The 23,813-nt window shown below is 52.9% G+C and overlaps 1 protein-coding gene and 1 non-coding gene across 8 annotated transcripts in view; both read right to left on the bottom strand.

Moving 5' to 3' along the window:
• HDAC5 (histone deacetylase 5) overlaps nt 1-13,507 on the bottom strand; it is a 34,669-nt gene extending 21,162 nt beyond the window's left edge. For 2 of the 7 annotated variants that reach the window (XM_074343326.1, XM_074343328.1), the window contains exons 1-3: nt 13,349-13,507; nt 7,677-7,887; nt 555-629 (exon numbers count right to left, since the gene is read on the bottom strand). In XM_074343326.1, the coding sequence (XP_074199427.1) occupies nt 555-629; nt 7,677-7,698 (97 nt within the window). In that variant the 5' untranslated portion in view covers nt 7,699-7,887; nt 13,349-13,507. Of the gene's footprint in view, nt 1-554; nt 630-6,883; nt 6,959-7,676; nt 7,888-13,348 lie in introns of those variants that run through there. The other 5 variants (XM_074343327.1, XM_074343329.1, XM_045520026.2 and 2 more) reach the window with 3 other exon arrangements.
• On the bottom strand, nt 6,539-6,702 carry LOC123618207 (U1 spliceosomal RNA). Its single transcript, XR_006726618.1, has one exon. It is a non-coding gene; the product is annotated as a U1 spliceosomal RNA (small nuclear RNA).
• Nucleotides 13,508-23,813: the final 10,306 nt, after the last annotated feature.

Raw genomic sequence — 23,813 nt, 5'->3', positions numbered from 1 at the left:
TTCTACCACAGCTGCATCAAGCCTCCTCCCCAAGTGTGATTCCCAGGGCTCTCCTGACTAGCAACTTGCAGAAATCACTGCATTGGACCCTCTGCCCCCAAGAACCCAGCCAGAAAAGCAGGGGAGCCTTTATTCTTATGGACATTCCGGTTATAGCTTCCTTCCTTGCCCAACCTGGGGAGAGGACAGCCTGGTGGCAAGTCACTGACCCACTTCCTCCCCTCTGACCATGGTGCCAACTAGGCCAAGATCCTCTAGTAATCCACAGCCCCCAGCAGCTGATGTCGACCCTGCCGGAGGCCAAAGGGACTCGAAGAAACACCGCAGAATGCAGCTGGAGGGCATGATGGTGGGGGTGGGCAGGCTTTGGCCCAGAGAGAGCAGGGAAGCCCATCTCAGTGAGCACACCTCCCCTAACCATCCATATTCTCAACAAAGACCTCTAGAAAGATCTAAGCAGGAACCCATCTGGGTGAGACTTGGAGCCAGATGCTCAGCCCCAGAGACAAGGATGCCCAGTGACAGAGGGCAGGCAGGGACACTGAAGCACTTACCTGCCACAGGGATGCCGTGTAGAGGGGTCCGAGGCAGGATTTCCAAGGATGGTTCCCGGCCTGGCATCCCATCTGCTGAGAAACAGGATTCCGTCTCATAGATGGTCTGCAGCATCTCCACAAGCCCCTGAGCCTTGGGCACCAGCAGCATGCCAGGGAGGGGGACCGCCCGAGGCGGGAGTCAGCCAAAGGGAAGGTGGTCGGGTGGGGCTCTCACTGCTCTGCTCGAGGGCTCCCTCAGGCCACTGCTGCTGGGACCCGCACCGTGGGGAGGTGCCTCATCCGGCCTGGGCACTCCTGGCGGCAGGAGGAGCCAGGAGGCACCGGAGCTACAGGCCCAGCTCCCCTCTAGAGGGGCATCTGACCACTGGCCTTTCCCCAGCCCCCAGGAGCGGGGTATGGCTGAGCGCTCAGGAGACAGGAAGGAGAGCTGAGCAGACAGGCGGGCTCTCTGTGTTCCCTCCCAGCCCTGGGTGACAGCTCTGGGCCGGCTCCCTGCTCCTCCTTCCCGAATGAGCCGCCGGCAGCTGGCAGAAGACTGAAATAGCAGTTGGGGGAGGGCCCTGTCTATAAATAGGTGGAGCATGCTCAGGGAGCCGCCGGCCGGCTGCCAGGAGCCCGGGCCTGGCGGAGGCCCCAAGGGGGGTGGGGGGGAGGCGCGTTCCATCCCAGGAGGAAGCGCCAGGCAGGGGGGATGGGAACGGGGAGGGCCTGCACTCAGGGCCAAGGCCACAGAGCCGGGTGGCCAGAGGCTGGGCTGGAATACCCATGCTTCTGGGAGCAGCTCTGGCGCTGGTCCTGGCAGGCGAGGGGCAAGAGCCCCAAAAGCCAGATTCCATCCTCTATCTTCCCTCTCACCAACCAGAGCAAGTAAAGGAACGGAAGGGTCTGGGAGAGAGCAGCAGACAGGAACCACCCCACCTAACCCTGCATCTTCCCTGGAGTCTCTCTAACAGCCCATGGGAGTTGATTTAACTTCTGCCCTCTCTCAGAGCTGGGAGGTGCCTCCCTATCCCCTTAGCAGGGAGCCCCCTGATAAGCAGCTAAATGGCAGCTCCCTTCCACCCATTAGGGGTGCTGCCTCCAGAGGCTGCTGGGCTTCCTTCCAGGGGGCAGGGAGACTCTTCCTGGTCAGGCCTCGCCCTTGGAGCACTCTCAGAGCACAGGTAGCTCTTCGAGTCAAGTGCCAGGTGCAATGCTAAGAGCAGCACATACATTACCCCATCTATTTGGCACAGTAACTTCAGGAAATAGGTGCACACGGGGAAACCGAGGCACAGGGAAATTAAGTCACTCACCCTAGGTCATATAGCTGCTCAATGGTAGGACTGGGATGTCTGAAGTTCAAGTCTGAGCCCTAACCACCACAGCCCACTGCCTCCTGCACAGGAAGCACAGGAAGCTGCCCCAGGGTTTCCATTAACAGGTACAGTGACCCCCAGTACCCAGGTAGGAAGAGACTTGAGGTTGGAGCCCCTCTAAAAAGAGTCAAGAAGCCGCCAGCATCCAGCCCTTCCCCACCAGACCCAGGCCTGGCAGAGCAGCCCCTGCTCCTGGGCCCTGCTCGGACCTAAGGCTTGTGCACGATGAAGACTGTTGACACCCGCCTACCCGGCCCACTACTGGCCCGTCCTTTCTCCTTAGGTTATGCCTCCCACTGATACAGAGTTCCCACTTGGCCCCCTGACCTCACTGGAGCCTTTTAATAGCCTGGTTATTCCTGGGTCTGTGTCCCCCTCCCCCTTCCTGATGTCACAGTTGCTATTTTGGAGACCCCTACTGGCCCCTCCTTGCCCCCAACTCCAGGCACAGAGCCAGGGACACCTGTCCTCTCCCCGGACTGGATGACCTCACCCTCCTGTCGGGAGCCCAGGAGAAGCTGGCCAACCAAGGACACAGTGGCTGTGACTCCCGCCAGCCAGGGACAGCAGAGAGGCCTCCTGCCCTCAGGTAGGGGGAGCACACGGACAGGGGAAGTGGCAGAGGAGGGCTCTCCCAGACCCTAGGCTGGCTGGCAAGATGTGTACTCGGTGAGCTGGGGGACACAGGACCTAAACAAAGATCTGGAGCCTCAGTCTCTCAGCCAGGGCAGACTCCAGAAAACTGGCGATGGAGCAGTGCTTCCTACAGAGGTCTGGAGTTGGTGGACACCTCAGGGTAGGTCCAGGGACTTTGTTCACCACTCTTTGTCCCAACCTCATCCTGGCCAACCAGGCTCTCTCAAGAGCAAGGGAAGGGAAGGCCAAGGTGCCCTCAGTGGGGTGACAGGCAGCAGACTCAAGGGAACCCAGAAACCTGGGGGCAGCAGCCCCTCCCAGACAGGACTCCACCCACCCAAGCTGGGAGCAACCGGAAGGGCTGGCTGGCCCTGTCCTGGCTCTCTCTGCCTGCCCCAGGCACAGGAGAGTCTGGCAGGGAAGCCCTGTTCTGGAAGAAAAGAAATCATCACTTACAATGACTCAAAAGCAGGGCACCCAGAACCCAGAGCAGTCAGAAACCTAAGGAAACAGAACTCCCCGAAGCTAGGAGTATCCAGGAGACTGGGCAACCAGCAGTGGCCAGAGCCAGGGGCTCACAGTAGTTGCCAGCAGTTACGATTTCCAGTAAGAGCACGAAGTGGGAAGTAAAGACATGGCCATGCAATCCTCATTGCCATTCCCAGAATCCTCCAAGGCAGTAAGAGGGGAAGCCTGGGATGAGAACAAGTGTCTTCTTTTTTTTTTTCCTGCTGAGATTCAAGTGATACATCAAAGTCTTCCTAATGTTTAACCACAATCCTTCCTGCTCTATAGCCCCTCTCCTCGTAGTTCATTTCTCTTCTCCAAACCCACCCATCCAGCTCGCCCATGTGTCATCCCACAAAGCTTATAGAGCACCCACCAAGCAAGGGGTACATGAGCTTTTTCGAAGCCAGCACCATCCCCTCCAGAGTCTCAATGACCTCGTTTCCTCCTGCAGAGGCTGGGCTCAGGCCTCGTAACCCGCTAAATCTGGAGGAGGAGAACCAATGTAGTGCTCTAATGAAAGCTCGCTCTTGAAGGCTCCCATTTTCTGGGCCCAAAAGGCTGGGGTGGGACTCTGACCAAAAGGAAGAAAGCAAGGTCTGCTTTGTGCACAGTAAAAAATCAAAAAGCCAACAGCTGGCTGGGGAGCACCCCAGATGGATCGTGGGGTGCCAGCTGCCCTGGGGCCCCGGAGACATCAGGCCCACCTGCCCTCCAGTTCTCTCCTGCACTAACAGTCCAGTCATGCCGGAGCCCATCGGCATCACCCGGAAGCTGCCATGTGCCAGGTCCCATGCTAGGTGCTGGCTGAACCCTCTCATCTGAGACCAAGTCCAGGAAAAACGTGAACACCTACTCTGGCATCTTCCATATCCCCTTAGGGTTGATCCTGCCTCCTCCAACCATTCTATGCTAAGGCTTGAATCCCTTTGGAAGGATGGAGCAGGGAAGAGAAGAGTGGGGCAGATCCCCATCTATGGGGAGCACAGAGGGGCACCAGAGGGCATCGAAGTGGAGAAGGGACACCAGGAGTCCACTTCCTAGACCCCTGCCCTACGCTGGCTATGACCCACTTTCTCCTTCTCAGGGCCAGCTGCCCGCCTCCCCTAGGGGCTCAGAGGCAGAGCCTGAGCCTGAGGCTGGGAGGCAGGACACCGAGGTTCCTGGCTCCACCCCACGCCTATGCCCCAGTTTCTCTGGTCACCCAAAAAAGGAGGGGGCAGCTGGGAAAGGGAAAGAGAGAAAGTATGCGGTGAGCTGGGAGGTGCTGGGCAGGCAGGTGTTGTCTTGAAGCTTGTCTCCCTCCCACGCTGGGGCTAAGGAACCTGGCCACCTCCTCCTGGGGCCCTGTCACCGTCTAGACTGGCTCGTGGGACTAGCCGTACTCTTGCCCTCTCCTCTGGGCATTGGCCTGGAGAACAGAGCGGGCCGAGGCCCCTGGGCAGCTCCTCCAGGCTGGCCGGGTGGAGCCCAGGCAGGGGGCACAGTCTGTCCATCCTTCGGTCCTACTGAGGGGAGCAGACATGATCCATTCCGGTAAAATAAAGCCTTGCTCCTCAAGTTCCCTTTTGCCTGAAGAGGAGCCAGACACCAGGGAGTGGCATCCTCGGGGAAGGGGGCAGCCCCAGCAATGGCCTCCGCCTGTACTCTCAGGTCTGCAAAAGAGGCTAATCAGGTCAAATGCTGGCACTCTGCAGGGCCCAGAGGTAAGTGGATCAGCTTCCCCCCCCCCCCAGGGAGGACGAGCCAGCCCTAGAAGGAAATCTCTTGAAATCTCTACATGCCTCCCCTCACCCGGAATCCACTCTCCTACTAACTTGTTTGTTATGAGGGCAGGGATGGACCATCTTCTATTTTCCTTCTGTTTCCCCAAGGGCCAAACACAGGGTTGGGCAGGTTGGGGATACTTAGCGAGGACTTGCCAAGTGGGAAAGCTCCCGCACTGAGAGAAACTGCAGAGAACTGCCCCTCACCCAGGCCTGCTGCTCTGTGCCCTAAGGAAAGGGGAGTGAGTGAGTCTTCAGGACTTTGGGAGAAGGTGGGAGGTGCTCAGGGGCTGGAGCGGCCAGGCCCTGGAGACTAACCACTTTCATCATTCCCACCTCTATCCCCAGCCCCGGACCTCCCGCTCTTCCTGGGGCTCCCTGCGAGGTGGCTACGCGGGAAGTAGACACCCACGTGCTCCAGCTACAATTCGTGGTTTCATCTGACTTCCGTGGAGTCCAAAGGCATGTGGTTTCCAGGCTCCTGCCAGGCGCCGGACACCCGCAGCTCTAGCCCAGCTGCCACCCTGGGCTCTGGGAAGAGCAGACGCTGGGTCCCACTGCACAGGGGGGAGAGCCAGTCCTGGAGCCCCAGGAAAACTCAGTGGGAAGGGCCTCAGGGCACTGCCTGCAAGCAGTGATCCGAGCCCTGAGGCCTCGCCACAGCCCTAAAACAAGGTTCCCAATCTCTGGGCCCCTCTTTTTCTCCCTCCTTCCTGAACACAAGAAGACGGCATCTCCCCCTGCTGGGGGGAGCTGGAAAGCCAGCCAGGAGGCGTGGCCAAGTCTATAGCCTCCCCTCCCCCACTCCCCCCCACCCCCCACACTGGAAGCCCTTCCTGCCCAGGCTCAGCGCTGATGGACACGTCCAGCTCCCACCAGTCCTGGCACGAGTGGCTACAAGGGGGACTTGGACCACCAGCATATGGAAAGGCATCTATCCAAGGTTGATTATCTCAGCCTTTCATTGTAAGGGAATAAAATCCCAAAGCTAGAAAATGTCCTTCCCAAGCCACCAACAAACAGATGTCTCTGGGCAGCTCCTGCTCCCTTGGCCACGGGTTAGACCCCAGGCTCGGTGTGACTGGAGCTGGCACCTGGACAGGTCAGCGTAGCAGCTCAGAGGAAAGGAGCGGTGGGCACTCCTGCCGGGCACAACCGACCCTGTGAGGGGCAGTGTCCAGCTGAGATGGCCAAGGGACTCATGACAACCCACCAGGCCTCCTTTCCCTTTGTCAGCCCAGCCTCAGAGGAGGAAGCAAGAAGTCAGGGCTTGGCTGCCCACCCTCCAGTACCAGGGTCACACAGACCTCTCCCAGTCTAATACTCGGCACAGCTCCTGCAGGGGGAATGAAGGCGAGGCAGAAGAGGGAGGACCTGAGGGAGAACCACAAATCCTGCAGGAGGGCAGCCCAACCACAAAGCTGACCTGGTGAGTCTCAGGAGCCAGCCTTCTGCAGCTGGCACTCTACTTTGTCTGTGCCCAGAGTATGTCATGTTGAAAGGGAAAGAAGAGGGGGCACAGCCTTGACCAAAACAAATGTCACAAAGCCAACCAATCCCGCAAGCTTTCTGCTTCCCTGAATTTGCTGGAAGCCCTGGGCCCCTGGTCAGGGACCTCCAGCAGCAGTGATGGGGGATGAGATGGGAGGGGGCCTGGATGCCTCCCTGATGCTGCTTCGGTACCATCCTGCAAATGGGTTTTCTTTTTTTTTCTCAGGGGAGAGCGTGAACACAGTCCCCCACCACCACAAATTATGCAGTTGAGTTCCCCACATTTGGGGAAATCGCAGGGGTCAGCACATCCGGAGTGCAAAGGATAAGGCTCGCCCTGGGAAAACCACCCTCATGACCATGGTATCTCCCCTGCCAGGTAAGTATGCAAATGGGTTTTCATCTCTCAAAAAAAGGAGCTCTATGCTCCACCCCTGCAGAAAAAGATGTAAGGGATAGGATAGGCTGTGGCGGATTAAAGTTGAGGAAGATGGACTCTGACCCTTGAAGTCTGTGCAGAAGGAGACAGCCAAGGAGAGAAGACAGTTATTACTCTGACCACACTGACCTGTGACCCTTCTGTGAAACTCCTTGAGGGTCCAGCTCAGGCCACTTGGACACATCCTCATAGGCACACGCCCAGATCCACCCGTACACAAAGCTGCCTGGAGTCCCACCCATAGACTATTTCTGGCAGCACTAGGCAGGCTCCTAGGAGCAGAGGGGGAATAGGAAATCTCAGGATCGGAGACCCCTAATTAGGAATCTACCATGTCCAGGGTATATCCACCTGGACTCAAAGGAGAGAGCCAAGTCTCTTCTGCCACCACATCATGGCACCCCCATCCCAATACCACACATCCCAACAAGCCCAAAAGCCCTGCAAACCTCCAGTAAGAAAAAAGTACGGAACACAGAGGAACACTCCACCATGAAGAGCATGTCACCACAGAAAGGAAGCTGGGCTTTCCGCTATTGTAGGGGACTTCGTCCAACATCATCCCCAGACCGCCCAGAGAGGCTCAGGAACACACCTCCCTCTCAGCCCTGCCTGCGTCGGCAAACAGGGAAGGGTGGTGTGGAACTGAAGTCCCTTGCATTGAGACGGCAGGCATGAGGACACAGTTGGACCCATGCCCTCCCAGGGCCAGACTGGACAGTCCCATCGACCCTTCAGTTCCCAGGTCTACCCCGTGGTCAACCACTTCAGGTTTGCCTCTGTCCTTTTCTCACGATGCTTCTCCACTCCTGACCCCCTCGTCCCTTACAGCTCAGGTCAGCTGGCCAGGGCTGGAAACCCATATACAGTCCATTACATACAAAGCCACCCCACGTGCCTTCTCCAGCCTCCCAGCTCTTACCCGACTCGGTGGGAGAGTTCATGCCGGCTCTGGGCCCGCAGGAAGCTGGCGTTGGGGGCTGGGACGGGAGGGGGTGGAGCTGCGTTGATGTCAAGAGAGACAGACGATAACAGACAGACGGACGGGACAGGAGCCCGGGGCCGTGGTGCCTCTAATGCCCATCCGAGGCCATCCTTCGGGGCGAGGCAGTCAGGCACTCAGAACGGCATCCCTGGGGAGAAATGGAGCAGGGTTAGAGGTCCCCGACTCAGGAATCTGAGCGTCGAAGGAGACCTGGGGCTTGTCAGTTTACACCCAGGGAATGGGGGAGGGACACCTGCCCAGGGGCACAGAGAGAATGGGCAGACCCTGGTTTCTTCTCTTTCTAATTGGTGAGACTGCCAGCGCTCAAGGGGAGGGAAATGGCTACAAGAGTCACACCCAAAGAAACTCCTCTTCAGGTGACAACGTCCACTGCCGCATAGGGAGACCTCATAGACTCCCAGGTGTGCCTGACATGGGACGGGTGTGCACCAAAGGAGAAAGTGCAGGGAGGCTTTTGAACTCTGGCCTGGGCCATGGGGAGAGGCAGGGCTGATCTGGAGTCCCTTGCAGAAGTTAAGGGAGAAATTGGTATCCCAGCCCCAGCAGCCTGAGCTAGGACTCTCACCTCCCTACTCCCTGATCCGTCCAACTCTGGAAATGTGATGTGCTTCTGTCTTGGCCTCCCCCAGTCAACAACAGGTCAGGGAAAGAGGGTAACAACCACTCTTCCTCTACCCATTAACCATGCTGTTTCCAAGAATTTCAAAAGACAGAGACATTCATTTCACATCCGGTGCCCTCTGGATGGGGGGTCCAAGGCCCAAGCCCAGGGCCTTGTGTGTGTTGTATAGGTTGTGCCCTGTGCAACAAGGTCTGAATTCCAGCCCATGCTCTGCCTGCCAAGCTACACAGGCTGAATCCACCCAGAATAATGGATGCCATTTTCCAGTTTGCACAAAGGCACCAAAAGGCCTGCTGAGGCCAATACAGTAACAGAGGATGTCCCTGTATTACAGGGCCATGAGCTTGCCAACCTGCCCCTACTCCTTCAGCTCCCCAGCCCCCTCCAGCCCCACATCTAGTCCTCAAGCCTCAGACACTACGCACGCACCCACCTGGGCCCATCCCTAAACAGTCCATGATCCACCCTAGACATGATCTCATGCATTTTCTTCCAAATGAAGGCAGGCACTTCAACACCCAGTGAAATTGAGGTAGAAGGAAGCCATCAGATGAGGCCTAGAGGAACTTGATGTTTAAGCCCTAACTCTGCTCCCCAGGCTGGGAACAGGCCATCAGCTCTGCGCCTTGGACAGCCCACCTACTGGCAGGATTAATTCTCAATAAGCTTTACCTTCTCATCAAGGATTCTCAAGCATGGGGTCCACTTGGAGCTGAGGAGCCCAGGAGACAGTCGTGGCAGGGACACAAGAATGAACACAGACACGTGCAAACAAGTACACTGGGTACACACTAGGAAGATGTCAAGTCTACCTAGACCTGCTGCCCCCTGCGCTCACCCACACAGTTTGGACTCTAGCTGGAGAGAGGTGCACTCAGATGAGGAGGTGGGAGGAGGCAGAGTGAAGGGGCCTGGCTGCTCCCAGCAGGGACTGGTGTGGGGCAAGGACAAAAGAGGTTGCGCAGGGCTGGGGCCAAGCTCAGGAATGTGGCAGGTGGGGCTGTTGGTGCCCTGGCAGGGCCCACGTGGGCAGGCAGCTCAGCCCATGCCCACCCCGGGGCTGGCGCCCAGTTCTGCTCACACCCTTTCCCGTGGGCTGGGGAACACAAGTTCAGAAATTCCCACGATTCCCAGCAGCCTGAGTGACCCAGCCCATCTCCTTAGTGAAAGGCAGCTCCACAGCAGGGCGCTCAGAAGGGGCAGAGCCTCCGTGGTACAAAAACTGTTAAGATCAGCCCAGAGCCCCCAGAATCTTCACCCCCTAGGGAGAAGAGAAAGGGAGGAGCTCCTAGAACTCCCAATGGGCTCAGAACTCCCTGCGGCTCCACTCCTGCTCACCCTGCAGGATGTGGCCAGACCCCCGGGCCTCCTGTGGAGAGCATCTACCAACACCCTCATCAAGCCTCCTGAGCGAACAGGAACCTCCCTGGGAAACAAAGCAGCATTCGTGGCCTGATCAGGACAGGTGTAGATTCTTGTCTGGTGTAGGACATGAAGTGGGAAAGGGGCAGCTAGATAGTTAAAATCTTAGCTGTTTGGTCCCCCTCTCTGCCAGAGAAACTTCCTGCTGACCATTGTTACATGAGTGTCTTGGTGGGCAGTCAGGGACCAAGAGCTGTGCAGCTCCTGGCACCTGGATGCCAAACCAGTGAGCAGCTTGGCTTCCGTGACATCACAAGTAGGCAGACCGCAGGGCCCTGTCCCCACTTGCTGTGAACTCCTTCTTCCAGCCAGACCTCTGCCCCAGTCCAGGATCCAAACCCATCTCCCACATCCAGCCGGGACAGGAGGACAAGGAATGATGGAAACCAGTTGCATCTCACCCTACAAGCTCATGGCCAAGCCAGGGTAGATGGGCAAACACCCCAGGGGGGGCACCCCCACCTCAATCACCAGCAATAAAACCTCTGGCAGAGGATGGGAGGAGAAGGGCAGACAAGGGAGGGAGGGAGGCATGGAGGATGTAATGCCCCAAAGGCCACAAGTTCACGATGCTGCCCTGCAGGTAGCTTGTACCTCAGACAACACCCTTGGAATTCTGAGGGCCTCTCAGGAACCTAGAATCCAGTACCCTCAGGCAACCCCCTGCCAGGAATACACTAGCTCTGTCTGGCCCTGGTAGAGGCAGGCCGAAGTCCTGAGCACCAAGGCCAGGGTCCCCTCCCCAGGTCAAGGCAGCCAGGTAAGCTGTCTGAACCAAATTCTGTGAGCCTGAGATTGCTCACAATCTGAGATGTGTCCCCAAAACTTCATCAGAAAGCTACAAGTACAGACAGCCCATCCCAAGGCACATAGGAACTCTCATCTTGACCCCTTCTGACCCTGGCTACGGCTGATCACTTTCCCCAGCCTCCAAAAGCTTCCAGCGCCTTGTGCCTTCCCCCAAGAAGGCACCTTCCACCAGAAGCCTGGAATGATCAGACCCAGAACAGGTGGCTGACTTGGATGTCCAGGCCCCAAATTAAGGGAGGGAGGAGGGCAACAGGGGAGGAAAAAAGGCACCAGGCTGACAAATTCATTTTTGCAATCGGCCCATTTCTGTTTGTCTGCTCAGACGCAGCTCCAGGCATCTGTACAAGCCAGATGGAGGAGGCTGCTATTTCTAGAAAAAAAAAAGGGGGGGGGGTGAGAGGGGAGGGAGGGACGGGCGCAGGCAGAGGGCAGAAGACTGGGTCTGTTTGCCCTAAAACCTCAGGCAGAATGATACCCCCTCCCAGCACTACCAGACAGGGTCCCCATTCAAGAAAGGGCTGGGGTAGGGGGTGGGGGCTGGGGTGAGGTGGGGTAGGGAAGAAGAAAGGCAGAGAAAGTTTAATTAGCCGAAGTCGGCTACAATAGGCCCCCTCAAGGGCTGCATCAGGTTTTCATTCATGAGCAAGCGACAGTGCTCCAAAAATGCCAAGAACCGCCCCCCCCCCCCCCGCAGTCTCTCCCCCACCCCCTACCAACAGGAGTGCGTCCTCTAGCAGGCTGGCTGAGCCTGATGCCGTGTTCCAGACATCCCTCCTCAAAGGGATGTGAGTAGGAAGAATTAATTATTAAAGAGCAGCTGGTACTTCAGCACCAACTGCACTCCCCCCAGCTCCTATAGCTGATGCCCCCTCCCCCCTTCAGAAACACAAACTACCCGCCCCGCACCCCCCCATCCCCAGGCCCCATTTCTAAGCACACAGCTAAGATGCCACCCCTAGGGAAGGGAAAGCAAACCTTTGTCTCTGCAGCTACTTGGAGTGGGTGGGGCATGTGATACTGCTGCCCCCCCCCTCTTCAAATTACTCAATCCAGCCACAGAGGAAGATATACTGGGGAGGAAGGGGAGGCAGGCACAGAGCTAACGTGTCCTCTATCCTTGCCCCCAAGTAAATTGCACCTGGTATCTCTCATCCTGGCCTCTGGTATGCATACACTCCCAGGACAGAGTGGAGATGCTGGGGGCCCACCCCTCTAACTCAGAGACCCTTGCCTGCCTTGTCTGGACATAGCCCAGATCCAAGTCCAAGGGGAGACAGAGCAAAGAGAGGATTCAAGAGAAGGGGCAGGAGACAAACCAAGAGATCCCCAAGATTTGTGTTTAGGAGAGAGAGGGTGGAGGGAAGACTGAAATGAAAAAGCAGGCAGCCCCCAACATGGCTCACCCACCATCCCCAGCCCAACCCAGCATCTCAACAGCCAGCTCAGGGGTCCCGGTGCCTGGAACTGGGATTGAGACCCTCCCTCCCTGCCTACATTCTCTGAACCTGAGGAGGCTCAGGGCAACACCCAGCCCCAGGCTCTAGTCCTACAAAGCAGTCCGGTCAGGGGTCCTTCTGGCCAAGACTCCTGGATCTCCTATTCCCTGCCTCCTTTTGTTCCCATGATCTGGCTCCATCCTCCCCTCCCAGCTGGACCCTGAACCCAGTCACCACCGTCATCACCCTCATGGCCAAAGCTAATTCCAGGCCCCAGAAGCACAGTGGTCACTGTCAGAGTGGTAGGTCTCTTGAGCATCCCCAAAAGCAACTGAAGCTGGTACTCTTCCTCTTTAGGGACACACTTCATCTCAGAAGGCTACTGGGGGGGATGGGGAGGGGAATCAGGTGGTCACCTTCTCCCCCAAATGGGGCACTCCCACCTTTGCCTCTTCTCCCCCACCACCCCACCAGACTCCCAGGTTAATTACTTATCACCCAGCCAGTTCTCATCTTCCCCAGGGCCCCAGAGAAGGGTGGGGTAGGGAAGCAGTCTCCCCAAAGTTAAAAGGCACACTGTCCCTCCCTCCATTAGATACAAACCCAGGATGAAAAATGGGGGGCACCCACCCCAGAGAAGAAGGGGGGAGCTTTCATCTCCTGGCTCTCTGTGGCCCCAGGGTGTCAGACAGGAGAAGAGTGGGAACAAACGCAGTAACGCCTCAAGGGGGAGGGGGTGAGAATGCTGGGAGAGAGGAGTAAGGTGGGCCCGCAGGCCCCCCTCCTCAGGCACGGAAGCCAAGGACACGAAATCAAGGATGCGTTCTGAGGTATGGGTAGAAGCGCTGTGGGTGGGCAGCGCCCCTCACCTCAGAGTACCGAGAAAGGGTGTCCAGCGAAGAGGGGTCTGCACAGAATCCCGGTGCAGGGCTCAAACCGCTCTGCAACGCACCATACGCCGCCAGGGAAAGGACAAATCAGACAGCCCCGGCCGGTCTCCCGGCCATTTGGGGGTGTGGGTCGCGGGAAGATGGGCCCCTCCCTTACCTGCAGGGAAGTCGCCCCTGCTTGGGAGGAGCGGGGAGGGGAGCGCGCAGTAACCCCGAGGTCCGGCTCCCGGGCTGGCGATGCTCCCGAGGGGAGCTGGCTGGCACCCGGGCGCCGGGAGGAAGAAAGAGGGGCGCGGAGCGCGGCGCGCGCGCGGGGAGCCCGCGGGCAGCGACGGCAGGAGGAGGGGGCGCCGCGTCGCGTCCCGGGGACCAGGGGAGATGGGATCGGGGGTGGTGCGGCGCGCTCACCCCCTGCGGCTCGAGCTCCGGCTTCGCGGGCGGCGGCGGCAGCAGCGGCGGCGGCAGCAGCGGCAGCGCCTCCTCGACGGCTCCTCCATCTTTGCGGCGGCTCCTCCGGCTCCGCTCGCCGCCGCCACCAACAACAACATTCGGAGACGTCACTCCTGTCACGTGACCCGACCCGGAGCTAAAAATAGACCCAGGCCCCCCCCCGATTCGGCTTCAGCCACCACCAACCCCTCCCCTCCTTCTTGGCCCTCCCCGCCGGGCGGGGCCAACAGCTCCACAGTGACAGCTTCTTAAAGGGCCGGTACCCAGGAAAGGGTTGGGCTGGGAGGGGGAAGAAGGCAAGGATCGGAGCCTTGCGAGTGGAGGTGGAAGGAGCGCTGCAGGGGCATGGATCTGCTGCTGGTGGCTTGGCCTTTGGGACACACGATTTTCCACCCTGCGCTTCCTCGACTTCCTTTTCAAACCATAGATGGTGCAATCGTTGCCTGCCTAAGCTTCTCCCTAACACACCCTCCCGCGGTGGGGGAGGGGACCTGGGGATGGATTCCTAGGGACTGGGAGGACCGTAGAGGCCCTGGCTAAGGGGCCAGACTGGGGCTCGGACAGGTCTCGAACCCGCCAGCTCCGACCGCACAAACTAAATCTGTGCCAAGGGGGAGGGAAAAACAAAAACAAAAACTGGGAAAGGCCAGGGTACGGTTGTAATACTCCAAGGCCTTAAAAAGGAAGACTTCCGGTCCCTGGCTTCGGTGCCATCCCCTTCTACAACTCCCCTTAGGAGATAATATGAGTATGTGTGATAGAACCTAGACGGCTTGTCAGTGACCCAGTAATTCCACTAATGAAAATGTATTCTAAGGGAATAAACATTGTTGTGTTCAAAAATGAGTTTAACCAGAAACTAACACAACATTGTAAATCAACTCAACTTCAATTTAAAAAAAGAAAAAGAAAAAAAATGAATAGAAGCAAAGTAGAAAAATGAATGAAAGGAAGGAAAGAAAAAACGAATAGAAAGGAAAAATGAATAGAATGAATAGAAGGAAAATAGAAGAAAAGAGATTGCTTATAATGATGTGAAGAATTGGAAACAACCTAAATATTCATCAGTAGGGGATTGGCAAATAAACTAGGGCACATCCATTCAGTGGAATACTATCTAGACATTAAAAATGATTATAAGTCTATGTTGACCTGAAAAGATACTCATGATATATTGTTTTCTTGAAAATCAGGAGACAAGTACCACAGAATTGTTCCATTATTGTAAATGACAAAAAACTAGATTCATATGTCTGAATATGTATGTATATTAAAAAGCCTATTATGGGGAGAGTATATAGCTCAAGTGGTAGAGTGCATGCCTAGCATGCCTAGAGGTCCTGGGTTCAATCCCCAATACCTGCATGAAAAATAAATAAATAAAAATAGATAAACCTAATTATGTCCTCTTGCGGAAAAAAAAAAAAGCCCATTAAAATATATACCAAAATATTTACCTTCGCTTTCTTCTTTTTCTTTTTTTCTGTGTATCTGAAATTTTGCAACTATCATATGTTACTTATCTCCTTAGAAAAAGTGGATATATAAACGTTTCTATAATAAATCATAAAGGTTTTCCTACAAAGTAGCTCATAAATCAGTCTTCTCCCACCCATCTCCATCCCCACCCTTTGCAGCCAAACCACCCCTCACCTGAAATACTGCAGCTGCCTCCCCAACTAGCCCACTTCATATATTCCAGCCTTCTCCCAAAGCAAGAATAAGTTTCAGAATATAAATCTAATCAAGGGAGGGCTTAAAACCATTCCAATCTGTATCTGGCCCAGAAAAGTGGTTTTCAAACTTCAGGGTACTTACAAATTCCCTAAGGAATGTATTCAAAATGTGGATTCCTGGACCCCACTGACAGAGCCTGTTTTTCAGTGGGGCTAGGCCCAGAAATCTTCATTTTTAGTAATTATCCCAGGGGATTGTGCTGCAGCTGGTCCTTTCCTCATACTTAGAAGAAAAAAAAAGCCTAGAAGCTTCTACATAATCTGGTCCCACCTCACCTCTCTCTCCTTAGCTCTCCAGCCATTGTGACTGTCTCTCTTGTCTTTGAACAGTGTGTCCCTTGTTCCCCAGGGCCTTTGCATAGGCTGGGTTTTTCTTTTTTCTTTTTTCTGGAATACTCCCTTCCCCTCTTCTCTTTGCTGGGCTCTTACTCATCCATCCAAAGAGCTCAATTAAATATCACTTCCTGTGAGAAGCCCTCCTTGATCCTTCAATGAAACTATATCCCCTTATTACATATGCTTTAATTGGCCCTGATAACCACTTGCCAATATGCATCTATATATGGCATTATTGGGCTAGTGTCCATCTCTTCCCCAGTGAGTGTTAAATATTTAAGCCAAGATGAATGCTTTTTGGCAGTGGATTCTGAGCAGAAAGGCCACCCCCAAAAAGTCATCCCATGTCACTCCAGGACCATAGTCGTCTTACCTTTATCCTATAATCGTGGTGCCACCCATTTGCTGCTATTCTTGTACAACCTTATGACGGCTCTTGGGTGGTTGGGTTGGGCTGGCATTTTTCTTTTTCAGTGCTTATGTTTTGCCTCCCCAAGCAGAGTATGAGCCACTGGAGAAAAGCAATAAGATCATATTTCTTTTTGCCTTTCCAGCACCTAGCACATCACCTTGCACATAGCAGATACTCAGTAAAGGCTTGGGTACACTGAAGACTCTGGAATTGCTTCTCTCAAGAACTCAGAACATGGGGCAGAATCTCCCCATCCGGCTTGAGAGATGTCAATATGCCAGTGGCCAGGCACTTCCCATTCCACCAATGAAGGAACTGAGGCTCAGAGAAGCTAAATAACTTGCCCAGAGTCACAGAGCTCATGCAAATGAGGACTGAAATTCAAACCCAGGTCTCTCTGTCTGTCCCCCAAACAATAGGAACAGGGCACTGGGGAGCTAGGCTCCCAAGCTCAGCACTCTAGCCTTCTTCTTCTCAGAGTTTTCTGAGATCATCACCTCAGTACCCACATGGCCAGATGCACCAGAAGTTAGGAGAATTCACCATACGGGGTCCTGATGAGCCCTCAGATTTTCTCTTTCCAGGTAAGTGGAGATTGAACTATTCCACATTCATTCTACATATGTTTCTTGGGTCCATGCTGGGAGCATGGAGATGAAACTGCCTTTAAGGACCTTAGAACCCCTCACAGAGAATAAATCTGTCTTTTGTTATGAGTCCCTAAGGGAAGCCCTTGCCAGGACCACTCACCATGGAAACAAGGGTCATGGGGTTGTCTCCTTAGTTACTGCCTCAGTTCCCCAATGTAGAATGAGCCTGCAGGTGGGATCTAGTAGCTGACAGGAGATCTTCTGACCCTGGGACCCAGGGGTTAATTTGACCTCTTGATAAAAGGAAATTGATCTTGGAGGGGAGCCAGGCATTAACCTATAGCATGACAGGTTGGCAGCACCATTGGACTTTGAGAAGGAGGCATCAGGGCTGGGGAGAGGAATGAGGAGTGGTGAATTCTTGGAGCAGGACAGAGAGCAACCTTACTCTCTGTTCCCAGCATCAGTGGATGCGGTGGAACTAACAGACAGCACCCATCTCCTACACACACACCCCTGCCACTCACCTAGCATCTATGCCCTCTAAAGTTAGCATTGCCCGGCACCCAGTGCCAATATGCCCTCACCTCCAAACTCTTGCCTCGAATTTCTCCTGGGGTGGAAATCCTCAGATCCTTGGGTAGAATTCCCGAGGCTCTACGCAGCTCTGGTCATAGCAGTCTAGCCCACAGTTCTGGTCTCCGGTGGAGCAACACTTTAGGTGGCCCTGCTGGCCTCCAAAGAGTGCTTTGTGTGGACATAGTCCAGTTGTGCCTAAATATAGCCTCAGATGGAAAATAATAGAGAACAAGGAAGAACTGAGCTGATAAACTCATGCAACACACATTTTACTAGATATTTATCAAAGGAAATATGCATTCTTTAAAGCTTTTATTCATGACCAAGGACAACTTGTACATAGAGTCATCTTTTTTCTAGTCCATTCAGCAAGAATTGATTGAGCATATTAAAAAGTTATGAGACCAGCACAATACTAGGTATTTTGGGGACTGGAAAAGTAAGAAAGAAAGAAGGAAAGAAAGAAGGAAAGAAGGAAAGAAAGAAGGAAAGAAGGAAAGAAAAGAAAGAAAGAAGGAAAGAAAGAAAGAGAGAGAGAGACAGGACAGGAGGTGAGAAAATCTGGGTCCTAGGATCAGCTCCACCCAGGTGTGCTGTTGGGTGAGTCATTTCCTCTCTGGGCCTTGGTGTTCTTATCTGGGAAGCAGGACTGGACTTCTGTTCTCTGAGGTGCCTTTCAGTTCTGTCCCTTTGTGAGTCCCACATTAGAGGTGATGGCAGATGGGGCAGTATCCAGTATAGTAGCAGGGTTCAAAGTTTAGGCTGGATCTTCATTCCTTCAGGATGCTTTAAGGTCCAGTCCTGCCCTTGGGCAGTTTACAGTGTGCTCAGGAGCCTGAAGAGAGTTAATTTCAAGGTAAACAATTCCTGTGCCCTGAGGCGCAAAGCAAAGGCACTCAATGAGTTATGCAGAGTGTAATGAAAACTGCCCTCAGGATGCCCGAGTTTGGCCTAGGCCTCCCTGTGTGACCCTGGACGAGTCCCTTCCTCTCTGTAGGCCTCTGTTTCTTTACCTGTAGGATGAGAGGGTTGAACTGGATTTCCTTCCTTCTAGCTGGAGACATTTCTTGATGGTCCAACAGATGCAGCTAAGAAGGAAGGATGGAAAAAGTTGCCTCCTCCTCTCCCTTTCCTGCCTTCCTCCCATGGCCCTCTCCTCCAGGCTTGGAGCAGAAGAAAACTGCTTTCAGGCCAGCATCCACCATATTGTCATGCTTGATTATTTGTGATGTTTGGGGGAAAAGCAACAGATAAGTGGCTGGGCAAGCTGCTACCCCTCTGCATCTGTTTCCTCATCTGTAAAATGATATGATTGAATGCATGACTTCAGAGGATTTTTTCCAGCTTTGTGAGGTAACAGTTCAAGAGTTGTAGCTTAAAAAAAGCCAAAAACAAAACAAGGCGGGCCTGGCTAGAGGTGAGTGCCTTAGTCATTCCTCACCTGAGAGCCTTCCCTGGCCCTTGGCACTGTCTGTCCCTTCCCAGGCCTCCTACTTCCTGCCTTCCTGGCCCAGAGATTGGGAGCAAGTCACTATCTACATGCAGCAATGGCCAAGCTTTGGGAAAGACAGAATTGTGGCTCCTAGAACAAGCTGTGAATTTATTTAAAAATAAAGACTATTCTGGTAGTCTTTTTTGTCATGGTGAGACAGGAGGGAAAGGGGCAGGGCACAGCCATTCAAGGAATGACAGCAGTTAGCACCAAAATGGTGGAAGATTCAACTCCCAGTAGGCCTTGAGGCTCAAGATGGCAGGAGATTTGACTTCTAGTAGACCTTGAGCTTCATTATATGGTCATTGTAATATTAACATGGTAAATGACACTCCCACAGACACCATGACAGCTCCAAGGGTAATCATAAAAGATCAAAGAGTAGGCAGTGGCCAAATTCCTGGCAATCCCAGCCCCTTCCCCAGGGTAGTTAGAATGGTCCCCCCACTTGTTAGCATGTGAAGCTACGGAGCGCATAAAAACTGGCAACACCACGCTTTGCCTTGTGGCTGCCCCTCTCGCTCCCTCCTCTTCGGAGAGGGCCTGCACTCTTGTCTATGGAGCGTGTACCTACTTTTACTTTAACCTGAGCACCCAACCCCCATACCTCATGGCCTTTCTCTTGCCTTTTAAAACAGCCTACAGTCTATGTAGTAGGTATCCGTCTAAATAAATCTACCTTTACTCAACTTTGGCTCACACTTGAATTCTTTCCTGTGTGAAGCTAAGTACCCACACCTGGCAGGGCACGTCCCAGGGGCTCATCGGAGACCTGGGATATGGCCCTTCTCATGCCCCATATTTGTTTTTCCTGTATTGATGGTACAATACAGGTACAATACAGAGAAAAGATGCCAGTATATCGACCAAGTACCTCCCACAACAGCTAGCTACTTGCTAAAGGACAGGTGACCAGGAGGGACAGAAGTGGGATCCTAGGACAAAGTTTCTCATCCCAACTCCCCCCATGGACCCAGAGTGACCCACACTGAGCCTTCCTAGTCCTCTAGCAGCAAGAGCAGGAGGTCCAGGGGGACAGCTGAAAAGGAAACCCATCCTCTCCCCCACCACCCTACTGGGACCTAGAAGTGAGGCCCAGGATTTCCTGGACTGGACAGATTTCTGCCTGCCTGCTCAGGAGTCAAGGCTATAGGAACGCAGCAGTGCAAGAACAGCTCTGACCGGTCACGTCCCATATATCTGCAGGTCCCTCCGGAGTATCTTCTCTCAGAGCAGCATGTATGTCGGGGGTGGGGACAGACGGTGCAAATGTGCCTGCCCTCTGGGAGCTTATGATCCTGTGGAAACACCAGAGCCCCAAGAAGCAGAGTGAAGCAGTGATGAAGGAGGGAGCCTGGGAGACACAGGCCAGCTCTGCCTATGGAAACTCAGGCAAATCATTTGCCTTCTCTGAGCCTCTGTTTCCCCTCTGTGATTGGAGCATTGGACTCTGATTCTGGAAGGCTCTCTTGACTCTGAGGTCATGAAAACAACAGAGAACAAGATACAGTGGACTGACATGCTACGTGGAAGGGCATGAACCACAGCCACACAAAACCGGCCCAATTGGCTTCCCTCCAGCAAGTTGTCTTCAGTTGACATATATTTTGCCTCCTTTGTTCATAAACATTTATTGAGTGACTTCCTTCTGAAAGGCCCTGTCACATATGTTATCACTCTCACAACAACTCTACAAGATGGAGATTATGTATTCCATCTTATAGATGCGGAGACAGAGGCCCAGTGAGGTCAAGCCATCAGTAAATGGCAAGACCAGAGCAGAACCCAGGCTCTCTGGGTGCCCTGCCGGATTGTTGCTGCTGTTGTTGTTATTATCATTGTTATTATTATTTTGGGGCAGGGTAATTAGGTTTATTTACTTATTTTTTAATGGAGGTACTAGGGGCTGAACCCAGGACCTCGTGTATTCTAAGCATGCACTCTACCACTGAGCTATATCTTACCCCCAATTATTATTATTATCCTCTCTTTTAAGATAAAGGACCTGATGCTCAGAAGACTTAAGGAAGTTGCCAAAAGCCACAGACCCAGGAAGTAAAGGATCCGACCACAGGTGATCAGAGCCCAAAGTCTGATTAGTTTAACCACTGGACCCAACCCTGAGAGGGTAAAGATCTAGACCTGGACTGAGGCTCTGCCACTTACCAGCTGTGTGAACTTGGAAATTTACTTTATCTCTTAGAATTTCCTCACCTGTGAAAATGACCTGTGGGCAATGACATACTCCTCCCGGTGTTGCTGGAGCATGATGTGCGGGACCTGTGTGAAGGTCACCTACAGCCTTAATGTTACCCACTCCTGGGTTCTGGGCCAGCTGAAAATTACTGCCACTCCCACTCCTGGAGCAAGGTACTCACCTTCTACTGGAAATGACCTCTGTCCCACCCTCTCTCACCTGGCTTTCCAGCTCCTGGGCTCCCCAAGCCGCTCTCCCAGACTTTGTAAAATTACCCTAGAGGTAGGTGGGGTTGCAAGCCCAGATGTCCATCCCAAGGTCTGTTTCTCTCCCCGAGGTATCCTCCAGGAGCTAGGATTCCAGAGTAGGGTTGCCGAAATTAGGAAAACAAACAAACAAACAAACAAAAAACAGGTTGCCCAGTTAAATTTTTTAAAACAATTTTTTGGGGAAAGAGGTAACTCGTTTTTTATTTCTTTATTTTTTAATGGAGGTACTGGAGATTGAACCCAGGACCTCAGGCATGTTAAGCATACACTCTACTACTGAGCTACACCCTCCCCTCACACAGTTAAATTTAAATTTTAGATAAAGAAGAAATAATTTTGTGTACTTATGTACACATATATATGTACTTGTAAGTTCATGACTTTTTGAACTTATATTATTTATTTTCATCCTTATATTAAAAAATTATTTCTTATCTGAAACTCAAATTTAAATGGGTATTTTATCTCACATCCCTTCTAGACCTCATGATCAGGTTGGAAGACAGCCCAGCAAATGACTTCTGTTAAGAGTTTTTAAACAAAAACTTACCCATATTAAATATACAATTCAACATTTTTTTTTAGTAAATTTACCAAGTTGTACAACCATCACATAATCCGGTTTTAAAACATTTTCAATTCCTCCAAAAATGTCCATTTACAGCTAATTTCCATTACCACTCCCAAAAATGGCTTTTTAAAACTTTTAATAAATTAATTACTTTTTCTGCTGTAAAAAGTCACAAACTCTTAATGTAGAAACTCGGTGAGGGGGTGGTTGTGGTGGTATGGGAATCAGAGAAGTAAAAAGATGAAAATAAAATCTCTCTTAGGTGCATAATTAAATGAAAATAATTGTTAATAATTGGGTGAACGCTTTTCTAATCTTTTTCCCATGTTCATGTTTTTTTCAAGGAAAATTGTATCACAGTGTATAATATCTTACAATCTAATTTTTTATGTAGAGCATCATGAAAATAGTCCCATGGCATCAAATCTTCTACAACATCATTTTTGAAGGTTGCACAGCATTCCATCATGTTGTTTTATCAGTTTCTTTTTTCAATCGCCTTTTGATAGACATTTGGGTTATTTCAAATTTTTCACCATTTTAAATAATGCTGTAATGCACTTTCTTGTAGCTCAATCCTTGCACACATCAATTATTTTCTTAGGATAAATTCTGAGAGGTGGACCTGTTGTGTCAAAGGGTCTACACATTTTTAAGACTTTTGATGATATATTCTGCCCCAGTAAGGGACACCACCACGGGACCCAGTTGTCCAAGTCAGGTGAGGTTCAGCCCAAGAGAAAAAGGCTGATTGATGGCAGATGGTGGGGTACAGGCTAGTGAGTGGGGGAGCAGGTCCACAAGTCCAGAGGGGAAAGCTACTAGGTTTTGAAGATTGTCAGGTACTAGAGAGACACTATGTGGGACTTCCCTAGAAACCAAAGGAATACTCATGCCCCCTCCCCATCCCTTCCTGACCACCAGCCCAAGGTGCTCCAGGCAGCAAGTTTCAGGAACCCCTTCAATTCTGCCTCCTGTTTGTCTTGGTGCTCTAAGCAAGCTGGATGCCAGCTCACAGAGATCCAGTCAGCTGCAGCCTGCCCTGAGCTGGGGGTCCTGAGAGGCTCAGCCTCCCTTCCAAAAGCAAACCCTAGCACCCAACCAGGGGTCTAGGCCCGCAGTCCCCAACCCCCAAGACTTTGAGGAAGACCAATCGGGAGAGACATGGGGAGGTGGGCGTTGGACTTGGGGCACAGATCTTGTGATGACTCACGAGCCACCGGAGGGGAGAAAGGGGCTGGAGGATGAATGGATTGCAAACCAGGGGGGGGGGGGGGGGCCCGAGGAGATGAGCTTTGGTGCCTTGATTCGCCCGCGTCAGTTTCTTCAACATCTGCAGTGCGTGGGGTTGAGCCATCCCACTGGGGGGTTGCGGGGTGGGCAGGACTGGGAGGCTGGCTGACGTTTGCTTCCCGCCAGCTGGGTCGGCGGCCCGAGCCGTTCATGAATGACTCACCTCATTGTCAGGCTGATTCACTGCTCGCCTGGGGACTTGCGGTGGGTGAGGGAGCAGCAGCAGCCCCCTCTATACGTCTCACACGTGCTCATGCGAGGGAGGGGCTCCAGCCAGTCTAGTTCTCTGCTAGGGTCCGGACGTGATGGATGGGTTTCTGTGATGAGAGAGGAAGATGCACACCACTTGTTTGAGGTTTCTGTCTATAGTCTACCTGTGGCTATTTACATTTCAATTAATTCAAGTCAAGACCAGTTAAAACTTCAGTTTCTCACTAACCACGTTTCAAGTACTCAATAGCCAGCTCAATAGCCAGTGGCTAGTGGGTACCCTGCTGGACGGTGCAGAAAGGTCTTTGCAACAGTGCTGGTCTATACAGCCTTCACACACACAGTCACACAAGCAGACCAGCCCTTCCCCCACCCTCAAACACTCAGATCCCCACCCTTGTATGCAGCTCACAACACATAATTCCACACACACTCCACAAACTCATTTAACAAGCGACACCCACCCTCCAACACAACCACACAATACTCTCAGTGTGTGTACACACTTCCAGCGGATGGCACTGTCCATACTAAGACAAATGTAGACACATAAACACGCATCATCACCCTGAGTCTCATACAACTGTTCATATGATAAAAATACAAATTAGGACGAAATGCATTTGCAAATATGCTGAAGTAGATACAAACTCAAGCCATGTGGTTCCCATAACAAATCACAGCACATGTTTGCAAACTCAAGTTGGGGGGAAGGGAACCCACATTGTTGAGCCCCTG

This window comes from Camelus bactrianus, chromosome 16, assembly GCF_048773025.1.
Source record: "Camelus bactrianus isolate YW-2024 breed Bactrian camel chromosome 16, ASM4877302v1, whole genome shotgun sequence".
Taxonomy (NCBI): domain Eukaryota; kingdom Metazoa; phylum Chordata; class Mammalia; order Artiodactyla; family Camelidae; genus Camelus; species Camelus bactrianus.
This window is presented reverse-complemented; position numbering and strand designations above follow the sequence as displayed.